The 17408-nt window shown below is 37.2% G+C and overlaps 1 protein-coding gene across 1 annotated transcript in view; it reads left to right on the forward strand.

Annotated features, from left to right (window-relative positions):
• WNT2B (Wnt family member 2B) overlaps positions 1–14861 on the forward strand; it is a 30314-nt gene extending 15453 nt beyond the window's left edge. The window contains exons 2-5 of the mRNA XM_053457597.1: positions 7355–7575; positions 10020–10297; positions 11070–11334; positions 13517–14861. Coding sequence (XP_053313572.1) covers positions 7355–7575; positions 10020–10297; positions 11070–11334; positions 13517–13746 — 994 coding nt within the window. The 3' untranslated portion in view covers positions 13747–14861. The remainder of the gene's footprint in view (positions 1–7354; positions 7576–10019; positions 10298–11069; positions 11335–13516) is intronic.
• The last annotated feature ends 2547 nt before the right edge of the window (positions 14862–17408 follow it).

Here is a 17408-nt window from a genome sequence, read left to right on the forward strand (position 1 = left end):
GAGGAAGTCAGCCCTTTGAAAGCAGCCCTGATCTAAAGTTAATGTTACCTGTAATATGTATATGTGTTACAAAGCATACACAGTATGTTTATATACCATTGGGTCATGTGTTGAGCAAAAGTTTTATTTTTTGCACCACAGTATAAATGCGTATTTAGTCAGCACTCATTTCATACATTCAATAACATGTATTCAACAGATTCATTGTTGATTTTCATTGCACGTAAATCGCTCCTGTCAATGACTTTAATTATACATGTGTATTAAATGTGACTACTTGTAGGGTAACTTGTGGTTGACCAGTTGTTTAATAGTGGCGAAAAACACTTAATCAAGGTAAAATCATAAGAATTGTATAACAAAATGACACCGGAAGGGAAAACTTGCACCCTAACACTGCTTGTCCTACATCTGGCAAAAGCAGCTTTTTTGCTAAGAAACGAAAGCATTTTAAAAATGTTTCATTGTTTCCGTCTTCCACAAAAGTGTGCATAACTTCATAACTCGGAAAGCATCGGGAGCCTTTCCCTTCCGTCTTTGGCACATTAGCCAACTACAGTGACCAAATTATTCATGATCACATGACAGGCAGGTCCCTATCAGCTGGTGCTACCAACTTTCCAGTCATCATTATGATTGTCGTGCTCGAAGCACACTTACAAGGTCAGCAGGATACATGCATGCTGCTTAGGTTCACAAAGCGAGATGGGACCCATCGAGCTGTATTCACTTTCCATCCTCGTCTGACCTTTTCGCTTTGCCAGCATTCCAGACACAGAAGGAATCCCGAATCTCTTGTGTGAGAAACCCACATTAGCTCAGTTTGTAGACTTTGTGCAAATCTCTGCAAAGCTTTTAAAAGTAGATTGGACTACAGACCATGGTGCCAAAGGAACCAGATTTTAGAAAGCACAAACAAAAAAAAAACGTTGCTCATTCATCTGGTATTACAAATTGTTAGGATGTCTCATAGAAGATAAATATTTCTGTACTGATTCCTGATGGAAACAGTACTGTTTTTTCATAGTTATCTACAATACGGCCACCAGTATTGTCAAGTCGGGCTCCCATGACAAATGCGGTCATTGGGGCCACATGCAGCCAGCAGCCTGCTGACAGAATACCATTAATATTGGATAGACCCCAACACAAAGAGCAGTAAGCTGAGCATCGCAGCATATGCTATTTGTATGTGGCTGAGTGTGTTGTGTGTGTGTGAGGGCGATCTTTTGGAATCAGAATGATATGTTGATGGAGATTGTTTTTTAATGGCACAAGTGAGCGAGAACTTCAGATGTTTCCGAATAGGGTAAGACTGTAGGGCAAACCATTGGATTGCTGCCTGTTCTCAGTTGAGTTGTTCTTCTACTGAAGACATGTCCTCCACTCTACTGTTCTCTCCAGCATTGACTGTTTAAAGCAGCCATTCAATTGGCAGGAAATTGTCTCCCTAAAAATCAATGGGGTGCTTTCTGCCTCATTAGGCTCCCCGTAACTCTCCCGCAAGCCACCTCTGGAGCTGGCTGGCAATGAGTGTGCGTAGGGGGCGCATTTCAACAAACACATCTTCTGCTGGGGATGACACTAAATGCACTGGGGGTGATTCTGATTAATCCCTTTGCATTTGCCTAGAAAGAAAGAAAGAAATATATATATATATATATATATATATATATATACATTCATACATACGTACATACATAAAATCAATTTATCTGTAGGAGCTCACTTTTTACAGAGAGATGACAATAACATAATTAACTAGAAAACAAGCTTTTTAACACAATTAGGGTCATTGTTGTACCTCCATATTAAAAACATAACTTTTGAAATATATGTACAATATTGGTATGTTTTAGCGCTTGTCATTATGCTCAATTACAATAAAATGACAAAACTAGAAGGTCAGAGGCTTAGAGTTAATGTAAGGTACTTCACTGAGATGGTGGCTGATGCATGGGACGGGCTACCTCCAGAAGCAGTAGACGTTAATCCAGTATCTGGATATGTATAGAATAGGCATAATGCTATGCTGAACATAAGAGCAGACCAAAGACCAGACCAAGGACCAAATCAAGAGGACCAATGGGTCTTATCTGTTGGTAAAGATTCTGTTTCAGAATATAAATGCTATTTATTTCTCTTTTAATACATTGTTAAATTAAACAATTAAATACAAAAATACACCATGAACTTACAGGTAAGAATATTTCTTACATTTACATGTACAAATATTGTTTATTATAGTTACAAAATTATAATTATTTTAAAACATACTTGAAATGCCAAAAAAAGTGTTAGTCCCAACATCTGTGTAATTTTTGTAAATTGAGAATGAGTTGTTTTTAATTTTTTTTTACGATTACATGAGTAGAAAATATTTTCCAAAGACGGCTACTGGAACAGCATTGGGATTTTTTCCGTATCAGTCTTTAATCCCTGGCTGGTTTTCTTGATTATCTAGGAAGGAATAAGTATAGCTTTAAACTAAGCTCCACGTGTCATTAAGTCTGCAAAGCCAGCAGAATCAGAGAGATGGTTCTCCTTGTAGGCTTGTTGGTAGTTAACAAAGATAGAAGAAAACTATATTAGACTTAACAATGTGTAAGTAGTAATTAAATAATATATATATATATATATATATATATATATAGTGCATTATATTTATATATATATATATATATATATATATATATACACACCGGTATATAGATAGATAGATAGATAGATAGATAGATAGATAGATAGATAGATAGATAGATGATAGATAAGCAGTTCTTGGAGGAGAAGCTTATTAGGGTAGGCCCTTCATAAATGAAGTCCCCTTTAGTGAATAAATCTCTACAATTTCCAGTGAGTTTAAATGTTGCTCTATCTCATGATTTTATAATATTATTATTATCATTATTATAATTATATAAAATTAGCGCTTGCTAAGATACAATTACCCATCTCCACCCTGTGTTGTTCATCTGATTATATCTCAGGTGTAATTGTTTGAAATATATATATATATATATATATATATATAGCTTCTAGAACCTCTAGAATTCCGGCAGCATTTCACCCAATACTAGATCCTGTCTGTTTCTTCTGTGAGCAAACTTATATTTTCATGTCATTGACAATTGTATTGTCCATTCCCTGTCAGCCACAGACCACCGCCTCCTAGCAATATCCCCTAACACAAAAGTGCCCCTTTTGACTATTTGAAATGGGGCATATTTGAAATGTCTCTCTAGACATATAGGAAATAAATACAAAACCAGGCCTAGAACACCACCTAGAATACCAAACATGTGTAGATGTATAGATATATAACAAATAACACAATTAAAACTCAATTAGTAAAATAACACTATAGCATAATAAAAGCTAAAGGAGTGGTTACCTCCATTTTCTGGTCATAAAATGTAATATTTTATAAATTCCTCATGTGGTATGCATATTTCTGCTAATTAGTGTTTGTTTCAAGATAACGATATGTTAATGAAAAGACAAAATAAACAGTGGCACACAAGTCTTTTAGTAATAACGAAGTAAAATATGCTAAAATGTACATTAAATTAAGGATATTAAAATTTTCCTAGGATTTGTATAAGCCATAGGTATTTTAAATTTCATAAGTGTATTAATTGAGTTCGGGGAAGGGAACGTCCTACATATTTACAATTCACTTGCTGTATTCCAACACTTGCTCCGATATTGCATAAGTACGGACTGAGGCTTTCATTAATTCTTATTTAGAATATTATAAAAGAATAAGCCTGGAGATCTCATTTGAACATTTCTGTGGTACAGTGTTGTTGATTTTTTCCACGCGTGAATGCCATCTGTTTGAGGCTTTTGAAACCGAGGGTTGGGCACCCCTGTCATAACAAATTATTTTACTGTTATATCTTATAACCACTGGAATTCGGCACATCCAGTGCACATTTCTTACAGCTGTCAAATTTTATTTGGTTTGTTGTACTAATACTCCTGACCATATCTGGTAACTGCTCTTTGCAGACCATTTGCTTCCTAGCTTCTACAATATTATATCCTGCTGGGCTCTTAGACATGCCACATGTGCCACACAAAGAAACTGTGGGGTTGAATGGTGCACCTAATGCGCTTGCTGTGTTTTCTTTTTTGTTGTGTATTCCTACCTTTGGTTTCATTTACAAAGGTTTAATGAGAAAAGGCAATCTTGTTGAGTTGCTCAGAAGAACTCAACCAAGTTGGCTCTAAATAGTCAACTACACTACAGGTCAAGTCAAATGAAGTTGACATGACTGCCGTCTGCGAGAAAGCTGAAAGTAGAAACTTCTCTTTTCACATACAGTCAACTCCTGTTGAGTTAAAAAAAGAGCTCAAACTCAACAATATCATCTCAGCGTTTCAGGAGAAGGCAAGCTGACCAAGATCACCATTAAAATCAGTAACACTGATAACCACTGAGTCAACTAACAGCCTTGCATGGCAAGTTAGTTAAGAGATACCTGTGTAGCCCAATTTTCTGATCAAACCTTAATGTATATAGCTGCCCGTGGCCAACAGGTATAAAAAAAACCTCCCAGTTAACTCCAGTTAACATGTTGAGAGATATCAAAAATACTCTTTTTCCCTTTTTTATAGATAAAGCCTTTTCAAACTCACTAAACCTTTACAGAACAAACTTTAAAGGTTACAGAACATTTTTTGAAGCTAAGCAAATATTCCTTAGATGATGCCAGTTCTCTTCAAGAATAAATGTTACCAAGTTTAAGTCTGTTTTGTTTTCTGGTCTTGCCAAACCTCACCTCTTCATCATCTCTGAGCAGTACAAGCCATCTCATCTCTGAGTAGTACAAGCCACAGACATATTCTGTCTCAGATTCATTTGTCAGTCTTACAGACAATATGTTACGTTTGGTTTTTTAGAATAGTTGTATATCATAAAGAGACGAGAACCGAGTAAAACAAGCTATTCAGTTCAATATATTATGTGCCCCCTAAACCTTAGTATTAAAATAGCCCAACTTTAGTTGCGTCATATTATCAATCAATGTAAATAAATATGTGAAAGGTATGAGGTTTCCAACTATATAGAAACAACCTGATTTTCAACTAGACGTCATTCACTTCAGTAATGAAACAGTTCTACTAAACTATGTGGCTAAGGATGGAGTTAGATTACCAATGATGAGTTATTATATACTTATATAATATGTGCGTTGCGTCCGTCTCCGCTGACCATCAGCTATTGCGACTTCCGATCAAAGTAGCTAATTGGATAACCGAAAAAGAATGGTGCCAGAAAATATTTCATTTACCAAATGATATGCTTAACATAACGAAATACATTTTACTGGGCGATAATAGAATTGATTACTAGCAGAAAGAAAATCCTATCCTGATTATCCTAGCTTGTTGCAAATGTTGAATAAAATGACCAGAAGTAATACTTTTGCCAAAAACAAATCCTTGTCTTTTTCCATGATTTCAATTTCTATAGCAATTGATCTGTAAGTAACGAATACAAGAACGGGAAAGATGCGAATACTTTTGACATTCGTTATGCAATTATTTTTGTTTAGCAAACCCATACCTTTTACCACCCACATATGAATTCCTGTACGTAGTGGGGTATCTGAATGTTACCGGTTAGGAAATCACTTGAATGGCTAATTCCTTAAGTCCTGGTATCTCTTGGACATGTTGTAACATGTTTTGGGAGTATAAGCAGAGCATTATGCAGACACAGCCACTTTATGGAAACATTTTGTGCAATATATCTTAAGGGTGTCTGGTCGAAGAGCTATATTAGTTAAACGGAAAATCTTATTGGGAAAAAAAAATGTTTTTTCAATGCAGTGTTTTATACAGCAGTTTGGGTTTTGTTTCACGTTGTTTCAGGTCTGGAGGTCACCATCGTAGGCAGTCATGTGACATTGCACACTGAGCTGTTTTATAGAAAGCAGTGACATATTTACCCAGCTGCCCATCCACAAACAGCCTATTTAATTTGTCTATGGATGCCCAACCTCCAGGATTTTAGTAGGCCTCTGACGTAACTGACCCATTGAGCAGCATTACACCAGGGAGCCTGAGCCAAACAGGATGATCCGCTTCTCTAGTTTTGCGGTGGGAGGACTGCCGCTCCTCTCGACCTGTCACACTAGGTCTAGTTGCCCAAGGCCGGAATATGTCACTGATGGAAATCCTAATGTCAACCTAACGAAGCCCCTCTCCCATAGACCTTAATTAGTTAGAGCCCTCTGGGTGATTAAGACTGAGATATTTTCTTTTTTTTCACAAGACAGTAAGATAAGCATTTAGTGTGTTTCTTGAGTAAATTGGGTCTATGTAAAATACCTAAATACCTAAAAGGGCTACTATATTTGTAACAATGTGTTTAAGTGATACTAGCTGTAAAAAGAACAGGGTATAATATTAGTTTGCCTTTTACAGTACATTTTAAGTAAAGTTAGGTTACAAACTAATTGCTTTGCATATAAGAGTATAGTCCATACTATCTGCATACTCGGCATACAAGTATCCACAGAGTACAGTTTCGCAACATCTGTGCATGGGCACCACATAACCTTCTGTACACCCGAGGGGGACATTCACGACCTGTGATCTCCTTATGCTGAATGTTTTTATTGTTTCCATTCATTTATATTAGGGCCACTCTATCCAATGGGCAGGACGCTTTACTGGTCTACCATATAAGCTATGTTTTTCTAGTTAGTAAGCAAGTGCTTGCAAGACGGGGAAGACATGGTTTGCCTAGGGCGCTAGAAACTCTAGAACCATTTTGGAGATATGAGCACTTGCATTGCACTCAGCACTGTTTACAAATTCCCAGTCACATAAAATTCAGAGTTGGGCTGAATTAGCAGGCCCAGTGCAGTGATATTTTGCCAGATAGTAACTAGTATTTTTTTCATATCTCTTATTATTTTAGCCATATTTAAAGCACAATCTCTATGAGTAGTGAATTCCACATTTTTATTGTTCTTTCTGTTAAGAACTCTTTTTGCTCCTTTAGAGAAATTGCTTTCTCCAAGTTTGAATAGATGACCTCTTGATCTCTGTACAGTTCTTTTACTGAACATGGTTTGTATTGTTTCCTTATGTATTTGTACATTGATATCATCTCTCCCCTAAGACGCTGTTTTTTGTGTTAACAAATTCAACTTCTCTAGCCTTTCCTGACATGTAAGGTGTTCTACTGCTCGTTTTCATTAGTCCGCCTCTTAACGCTTTCAATTTTCATGATGTCTTTTCTAAGAACAGGTGGCGAGACTTGCGCTGTGTATTTAAGGTGGTGTCTTATTATGCGTTCGCTATATGTGCTAAGTGGGGCTATTTTTCTTTCCAACAGGTATATTGGTGCCCTGGGAGCTAGGGTGATCTGCGATAACATCCCAGGATTGGTGAACAAGCAGAGGCAGCTTTGTCAGAAGCATCCAGACATCATGCAAGCGATTGGCGAGGGAACCAAGGAGTGGATCAAGGAGTGTCAGCATCAGTTTAGGCACTATCGCTGGAACTGCAGTACCCTGGACAGAGACCATACAGTCTTTGGGAGAGTCATGCTAAGAAGTACGTTTTCATGCCTAAATTTAACAGTATAAGAAATATATTTGAAAGTCTGCATTAATGTGTACCATCATCCTCAAATAGAAAGATTTAAACAATTTAAGTTTCTGGCTTAACTGATGTATTAACCAATTGTTTCTCCATGCCAGCCGTCATCACACAGGCACAACCAACCCACTGACCAGCACAATTTGACCAATACATTTGCACTCTGTTTGGCAAGCACAATATATAAGTATATATGTGTCTTTTTTCCAAATGGCTTATTCCAAAGCATTTTTATTATTATTGTTGGATAATATCCAGCATACACAACACAGTGGTTTTGTGCTTAATAATAGCAAGAATACAAAGGGAAACAATAAGACATTGGGCCAGTCAGTAGGAAATTAAAGACACAAGTGATACCTATAAAAAAGAAATACGCAACTATACACCACACACATACATATATACAGAATACAAATCAACACAACTGCAATTCTTCAAAAGTATTGAAAAAGTTGGAATCAAGCATTGGAAAGACTTAAGAATTAAGGATCTTTTGTTTGCTGAAATAGAGTAAAGATGGAAAGGGACAATTTAAAAAATGAAAGGTTTTACTCTCTGGTCATTCTCGAGACGTGTCTGGAGTCTTCTAGAAAATCAAAATTAAAGACGCACATTAGCCATCATTTCAAAAGAGGAACCTGTATTCTGTATGCATTGTAATAAAATGTATTTTTGCTGACCAGCCAATAGAAAGGGTATTTACATATACATGTACAAATATTACATGTATAATTAAATATCGTTTTTCGGTATGCCAGAACCACTAGATATAGTTAGAGACATTGAAATATATCAGGGAGAAATATGAGACATGCTGCCGTAATTATACGTCATTGCACACTGCCCCTAAGTTTGTTTCTCGCCTGTTATACTGATAACTAAAAAGTAAATGTTTTCATCTTAGCCTCAAATATTTACTATGTCTCCCTCTATACATATTTACTATGTCTAATACTAAAATCTGCTTTTACGTATTGGTAACTCTCATTTAATATGCCAACTCCTCCAGGAGTGGACAATACTTAAGGGATGTCTACATTTACCGAAACTTAGGTTATTGACCTGTCCTAATTAGTACGCCTGTAACACGCTTCATCATCTCCAGTATGTTTGTTATTTTAATGTCTCTACTGCATGATGCCCTGACGAACGCTTTACACAATTTTCTTAAGGGTACTAGTTCCGTGACAATCTCTATTGTATCACTACAACTAAACCATCTTCTGGGGAAGAGGCAGACTAGCGTGCACACCCAGACTATTATTCTGTAATTAATAAACTAAGCTCAATAAAGCTCGGGGTTGCATCCTATGTTTTATCTCATTTTCTACAAGTCATGTCCTTCAAAAATTGCAAACGATCATTGGCACATCAATTTTAAGTATAGGCAACAATTTGAAATGAAGGAGTAAATTAGGAAAGAGAACCATCCTGTGTAGATATGGTTTTTCCATATTTGAAGGGTGGATGAAATATGAAACGCCCATATAAAACTACACGTTTATTTACATATAGCTGGCAGTCATAGAAGCTGCTCATGTTAGCGATACTTCTGCCCAACAGTGAGATGTCTAAACAGTAACGTGATATGTAAATATTTAGATAGTCTGGGAAGGGCTTCAGGTATTTGGATGGTATGGGAACAGTCTAAGTGGAAAACTGTGTTGGACCATCAAGCCCCTAAAGTGTTGGAGCCTGATGGCACATTTTGCTTTGTTGAATTAATGACAACAAACATAATGTGCTGTCACTGAAAATTGAGTGACTAACACTTGGGGGAGTCATTCATGTGTTTCTAAATACAACCAAAAGGAGCAATCTCGTGCAAATGGTGCATGCGTTTTATAGGACCTTGTCAACTAGGCCACCCGTGGCTTTATGCGCCAGTAAATCTTCGTTGGTGAATGACGTCTTGGCATCGTTTGCATAACCTGATGCAACTGTATGTGACAAAGCATGAAATAACTTAAGAAGTACATGGCTTTTATGTACCATGTCTTAAATATAATCTGTAGACTTGACAGGTAGCAAAAGGAGCTATGAAACCACCCTGTGGGCTGTGGAAAAACATGTTTTTTTCATTTATGATTTTTTTACAACTCTAAAAGACCTCTGTAGATTAAAAAAAGCATCAAACACCAGCCATCGTATTTCTTAGGGGCCTTGGGGATTTTTTCCCCGCATCTGATATTCGTTGTGTTTGAGATTTGTGATTCCTTAAGATTTTCACTGCTGGGTAGAGATTAAAGCTTTACTCTTGATGAAATCTTCCACGCAGGACATAGGAGGAAGTTTTGCAGCTGTGTTTCATTATAATTACTAAAATGCACCAAAAATGGCGTGATGAGATATATATATATATATATAATAATCACTGACTTGTTTGTCCCTGACAGGTAGCAGAGAAACAGCCTTTGTCTATGCCATTTCCTATGCCGGAGTCGTTTATGCTATTACTCGAGCTTGCAGTCAAGGTGAACTTAAATCATGCAACTGTGATCCTAAGAAAAGGGGTCGTTACAGGGATGACAGAGGGGAGTTTGACTGGGGAGGCTGCAGTGACAACATTGACTTTGGGATTGAGTTTGCCAAAGACTTTGTGGATGCCAAAGAAAGGAAGGTGAAAGACGCACGAGCTTTGATGAACCTGCACAATAACCGTTGTGGAAGAATGGTGAGTCATTTATGGTTTAGATCTATTGATTAAAGGGCAAAACTCCTTTGCACTTACTTTGCTGGATAGAGGCTCCTCTGTGATGGTCGGGCAAAACGTTAAACCAGACTTGGCCTGTTTGGGCACAGATCTCTCCGACGGGTAAAAGAAGAAAAAAGCCATACATCTCCACTTACTTACTGGTGGCATCTGTGAGTAGCCTGGTGTCTTTCTCAAAGGTGTTCCCCTGCCTTGTTGTCTTAGATCTAAATATGCCTCTGACATCACTTTGGACCTTTGGGAAGACATGGTACAATATTCGACACAAATCTTCTAGATGTCTCTATGTTCAGCTCTGGATAGACACGCCAATAGTTAATAATGGAAAGAACCCTCTAGGACAGCAATTTTGCATTTTGTGCAATAAAAGCATTTCCACGCTGGATGATTTATATCCGAGTAAATCAGAGCAGTTATGGTTTCAATGGGAGTCATGAGATAACATCTAAAGAGGAAGAGGAGGATGTGGGAGACATTAATCTGCCAGATTTTCTGTGCCCGTGTTGCAGTATCAGCTGCAAATACTTGAGAATCTTCCCAGTTCTTGACTTAGTAGTTACATATTTTAGCACAACGTTTGTAATTGTATACACTGTGCATATTTAAGAAATACCAGGTATAGTGTGAACTGGGATGCGAAGGCCTATTAAACAGACGAGTGTCTGACAAGTTCTAATCCGTCAGTAGAGTTAAGTAACCCATTCTGACCTGTTTTTTCCCCCTTTATTTGTAGGCAGTTAAACGTTTTATGAAGCTTGAATGTAAGTGCCACGGGGTCAGTGGGTCATGCACATTAAGGACTTGTTGGCGTGCTATGTCAGACTTTCGAAAAACAGGGGACTATCTCAGGAGAAAATACAATGGGGCGATCCAGGTCACCATGAATCAAGATGGCAGCGGTTTCACAGTGGCCAATGAGAACTTCAGGAAACCCACAAAAAAGGACTTGGTTTACTTCGAGAACTCGCCTGATTATTGTGTGATGGACAAGTCTGCAGGTAAAGCCCATTTATCTTATCTGAGTAAAGACGAGATGAGTGAAATATTGTGATGGCCCCCAGCTAAATAAGTAATTATTGCAGAACTCAGCACCTTTTTTTGATCTTCTGGCAGTCAAAATATACAATACTCAGACGCTTCCTTTCTTGTTTAGAAGTCATCTGTTACTTAAGAGTCACAAGAAAAAAGAAAACTTTGAATCAACAGATCGGTATCATTTAAAAGAGTCATGCACTATGATTTCAGCTTTAACCAAAACATTGGTTACATTAGTGATATATATACATATATATATTATATATATATCCTTTTATTCTTGTTTTTCAAAATTGAAAGTTAGTTTACAATATTTTAAGTTTTAATGTATGATATTTTTATTTTTGTCAGTTGTATTTTGTTATTTTGTATATTAGGGAAGAAGTTACATTTGGATATAAAAAAAAACTATAACAGCTTTAGAAACTAGCTGTTAACAATATGATTTCTTTTTTTCAAAATCAGCTGATGCTTGAATGCATTAGTCCACATATTAAATTAAGCATTTTGCTCTCTTCTGTAAAATTTCAAGAAGAAATGCTAAGGCAAGCAGACTAAATCACATCTTATAACATTATATTTAAAAATGTGATGAACAAGAATATGCAGTCCATAGCAGAAAAAAGAGAATTTAAGCACTTGTTGATTAACGTACTTGCTATCATTAGAACTTATGATATAGCAGTCGTACTTGGGAAGTCTCATAATCATTCATATTCAGAGTTTCAAACACATTGGTTGCCCACCTCATGATCTACAACAAACTCATTGTGGAGCATGCATGAAAACTTTAAGAATGAACAGAGCATGAGACCCTTGTAACCTTCAAACATTATATGCTATTTGCGGTACAGCACATACTATAATTTACATATATTGTACATGTAAGATGACTCATACCAGTAGCAAAAGAACTTTGGGTCTGCCTGGTTCAATATTAGAATTTAGAAGGGTTGGGTCACCCTGGGTATCTGGTAATTTACCCCAAGACTTAGAGATTGGCATATAAAAAAACTCAAAATCATATGAAGATAGATCCCAGATTTGCATTTAATTGTAAGTGACAAAAGGTTTGTACCTCAATTCATGGTAGAATTTCCAGGTTGACCTATTAAAAAATGTTATGTTAAGTATAGGCCGATTTGTGATGATTTTGTACACACGGTGTGATAAAGGACAACAATCAGTCCAGTTGGTCCAGTGATACGATCATCGTGAACATTTTCAGTGGTTGCTTTCACGACAAAACTGTTTTGTTATTTTTTTTACTTTTCCCCAGAATCCTTTTATGAGGATACTTTTAGGGTCACAGAGACATCTGTATTCCATACCAAATTCATAATACATAAACCTCAGAACTGGTGCTTGTTACCAGTAAAGTCCTTGCTTGAATACAAGTTACTCAGTAAAGGATATGTGTTCTGACAAAATATGGTTTTGATTTAGTCCGCCCAGCTTTTACAAGTTCCATAATAAAAGTAGGTTAGTAAACCTTTATTTTCTATAAATTAACAGTTTTGGTAAGAAGAGAGAACAACAGTCCCCTGTGATATTTTTTAAACCTACTTTATCTATCTTGCCAAGAAGATCTTATTTTCTAAAAGAGTGCTACTTATTGTACATCCCCCAAGGGTATCCTACTTAATGGTTGTTTAATCCTTTCACTGTTCCCATTGCTGGAGGGAGATGGGTAAGGCCACAGAGAAAGATCAAAAGGAGTTTATTATCAAAGGAATGTTATGCCTTTAGACAGTGACATGCAGTCAAGAAGAAAAAAAAGAGAATCTGTGGGTGTCATATCACCGCCATGGAGATGGCTCACCGGCAGAGAAAAAGTCTTGCAGGAGTGATTCTTAAATAGACTTTCCACTATGCAAAGTAGCGCTTGTTGCTGCTCTAAGAACGAGTCAAACCAAATGAGGAAAGGTAACTGAAAAAGATATAAATATAAAAATAAAGGCAGGTAAAGAAGGTGATGACATTGTATATGTGATGAAATGCCTTTATGTAACAATTATACCTGATTATATAACATAAGAGGATCCTTAGGAGCTTTCAACGTAGACTGAAAAAAATAGCTTTTTTGTGCTGAGCCCACATTTATATAAAGTGGAAATAAAACATCTATTCAATGCTTTTCAACAGGTTCTTTGGGCACTGCCGGTAGAGTGTGTGACAAGGTCTCCCGAGGAACAGACGGGTGTGAGGTCATGTGCTGTGGAAGAGGTTATGACACCACTCGAGTCACTCGTATCACCAAATGCGAGTGTAAATTCCACTGGTGCTGTGCAGTGAGATGCAAAGAATGTGAGGAGACAGTAGATGTACATACTTGCAAGGCACCAAAGAGAGCAGAATGGTTGGACCAGACCTGAACCAAACTACGTGAGCCACACTGGACAAGGAGTCATGGGCCCCCGCGGGATTCTGGGTGTAAGTGTAGTCTGGCTGCATGGCTTCTTATTTAAATAATTCTGCAAGGCACTAAAGACAGGACTACACTTCCCAGGATGCAGCGCGGACCCTGTGACAAAGGCTAGAAAGCAACCAAACTTTTCTGTTTGAGAAGTTTTTATATCACATACACTGTTCTCAAATTGTGGTGTCTGGTCTACTGATGACACACCTTTGATGAGACATTCAAACTTAAGTTCTCTCATGCATCGTGTGGCTTTTTTCCATCACTAAAGGGGACTAGTCCATATATTAAAGTTATTTTGAAAGATATGCTATGTATATACTATACAATACTATATTGGTGAAAAAGCCAAATTATTTTCTGGACAAGGAAATATATGGGAACCTCCGAAAAAAGGACTAATTTGAGCTTCGCTGTTTATTAATATCACTTCCACACAAGCACTGGGAAGATTTCACCTACAGACAAGTTCCACAAGGAAATACTTCAGATTCCCCAGGTGCAAGCCATTTTGACTTTAGACTTTTGTCCTATTTCATCTCTTCCAAAAGAAAAAAAAGGGATTTCTTTTATTTAATTATTTTTCTTAAACCAGTATCTTCAGTAACATTTCTGAAGCTGCCTTGAAAGCAATGGGGATTTAAAAAGAAAAAATGAAAAACAACATCACCAAGAACTCACAAAGAGATCCATAGATGGGACTGAGATGCCCCCAACATTGTAGAATTGCTTGTACGTTGTATATACTGCTTTGATATTTTTTTAAAAAAAAAATACCTATAAACGTATATTACAAACAGATTTTTGTATTTTATTAAATGTCAGTATTATGTTTTTATTAGTGTACAGCAGGAAAAGTGGGGGTACAAGCATTTTTTTTTATATTTTACACATATATAATTTACAAAGACTTTCTTATACCGGGTGAATTTAACGTACAGGTAGAGTTTAATTGAAAAACAATGCTGTAATATTACGTTAAACTGTATTTTACCAACAATGTTTATCTCTGCATTATTAATAAAAATATGGTTTCAGAGATAACTGGCTTGGAAAGAAGGTGGGTGTAGATTGGGGAAGAATGGCTTTGGACACGAGTGCCTCTTTTTTATACAACCCACTCTATACAGGGCTGCCATATCTTTGGAAATTAAGTATGCATTAAGGGGGGGTTTAGCTTTATTTAATATAAGGGAAAGGGTCAGTGTCACTCTCTTGAAACTGTTTTCTTACCCATGGAAGTCTTTAGAAGTTTGTGACCACTTTTTTAGTGGATCAAGTTAGTGGACCCTATTAGTAGGGTTTCATAAAATATAAGGCAAACATATTTTTGGAATTGCGTTGATATTGCATGCTTTGGACACAACATTATTCCATAATTCTTATAATTTACCATATAATTGTAGACCGGATAGGCCAACAGCTCTCAAATGCATCTGTTTCTATGAATTCATAGATTTCGGAATTTCGAAAATAAAAAAGTATGTGATGTGAACAGAACAAATTAATGTTGAATGATCATTGACAAGGCAAGCCTTGCATGTATTTTTATTATACTTCACCTGTAACAAAAACACAGATTTAATGAGTAATTAATATGAGGTGATGAATGGTTTATGGTGTCCAAATGTTTCTTTTCTGCCCTCCTTGTTGTACACAATGTTTGCTGTACATTGATTCATCCCAGTGCCACATAGCAATAAATCTAACCTTTATGTGTTTAAACATTGGGAAAAGTGTTTATAAATTAGTTTTTATAAGGAGATCCCTTTATTCCTCGGAGAAATCAGTTACTGGGTTACATAAATATCTAATTATAGGTCAAGAAGTCACCAAAACAGCCACGGTAAAGCTGTAAATGTTGGCCTTGTCTAACAGTGAAATGTCCCTTTATGATCTGGAAATTATAGGAGCTGGGCTGGTATACCAAGATCCTGTCAGAAGATTCCTATCATCATCATACAAAGTCCAGGCCTGGAAATAAATCACAGTTCAAGGAACCCAGTTTGACATTTACAGTTCTCAAAGCAATTCTGGGCAGAACTGAGCATTCTCATTTCCAAATTATACTGTATTTTCCAAGTCCCTTATATTGTGTCTACAGAACATAAATTTTCCAAAGCACCGTAACCACTCTCTCCTTCTGTAGTTGGTATTGTATGCCTGTCATTGCTATTATAAATCAACAATATAGCATTGAGTCTTACTAACCGAGCCACCAGGTGTTGGGTCATGTCAACTCTATACTTTTTGCTTTCAAGTCTGTTTTCGGCTGGTTCCACCACAGTGCCCATTCTCTCTGCCACAACCCTTTCCTGTCTTCTATACGGAGCAGACTCTGGCAGGGGTGGCCTGGGAGGTTCCTCTGTATGCCCATGTGGTTTGAGGGGTTTGGTTGGGCTACCTTTACGTATCTCTGTATGTATAAGACAGGGCTTGACAAACAATATATCAGATATTCTGATGGAAGTCTAAAGACATGCTTCAGGTACTATCCTGCACTGAGATAAGCCCCCAATTTGTGAAGTCATATATTACCAAAAATAAAGCATTAGATGTTTTGCGGACTGGGCATCTGGCTCCATGTGCAGCAATAATAGTCACACAATTGTTGCATACTATGTTTTGTGTGACATAATTGATTCAGTCTTGCGATCTCCAGGAGGCTTCCAGGTCATGAGGACACGCTTCTTGAGTACCAGAATATTATGAGTAGGTAAGGGTAGGCAGGTGCTCCCGATAAACATTAAAGTAAGCAATAAGCCGCTGCTGATGGGGGTAATACATACCAAAACATTAATTTGTGTATTACTTAAATTGGCATTCTTGAAGGAAGAGGGGCTATGAAACATTTTGATAAACAATGTACATCGGGGAAGTATATTTAAAAATTAGGAGAATGTTAGACAAGACAAAAGGCCATAGTCCAAAACTACAATGTCATAGGCTTAAGTGCTGGTCCATAATGTGCATGGAGCAAGGGTGAAGTTGCACAAGGCATCACGAGGCGAGCAGTGCACTTGAGCCGCGCCTTTCATTAATGTGCAGTCTTGTGCTCCCCTCTGCTTTCATGAGCCGTCCACCCTTGGCCAAGATTGCTTCTTGGTTGCTGCCAATGTTCCTGCACTTGATAGGACAGTCCATACAACTGAGCGTAACAGAATAATAAAATAATTAGAGACACACATCTAATAAAAAAAAAAAAAAAATCCATGGCATAAAGGAATTCCTCTAATATTTAGGTACTTTGTGATGGAGATTAACCTGTAAGAAGCTTCCCAGAAACATCAGAAAATAGAACGTAAATCCCATCACACTGTATTTGAATAAGCAGTTGCACATTTATTTATGAAATCATACAAAGTAACACGCCAACATACGTTGGCTGGATCAAGCAACCCAGAATTCCAGCCCAGAGGTTAAATGTTACAGATTATCACCGTGCTGGCCTGGGCTGTCAGTTCACATTGCTAATTATATATACAGCCTTTTAATTGTGTGTACACAGCAACACATACATCCACTTCCTCCAGAAAAGCAAATGTTTCTCTAAACAGCAAGGCCTTTGCTTCCAGAGATAGAAAGACTTCAGGTTCTTTCGGCCCCTGGGACAGATTT

The sequence above is a fragment of the Spea bombifrons genome, chromosome 2 (assembly GCF_027358695.1).
Source record: "Spea bombifrons isolate aSpeBom1 chromosome 2, aSpeBom1.2.pri, whole genome shotgun sequence".
NCBI lineage: Eukaryota > Metazoa > Chordata > Amphibia > Anura > Pelobatidae > Spea > Spea bombifrons.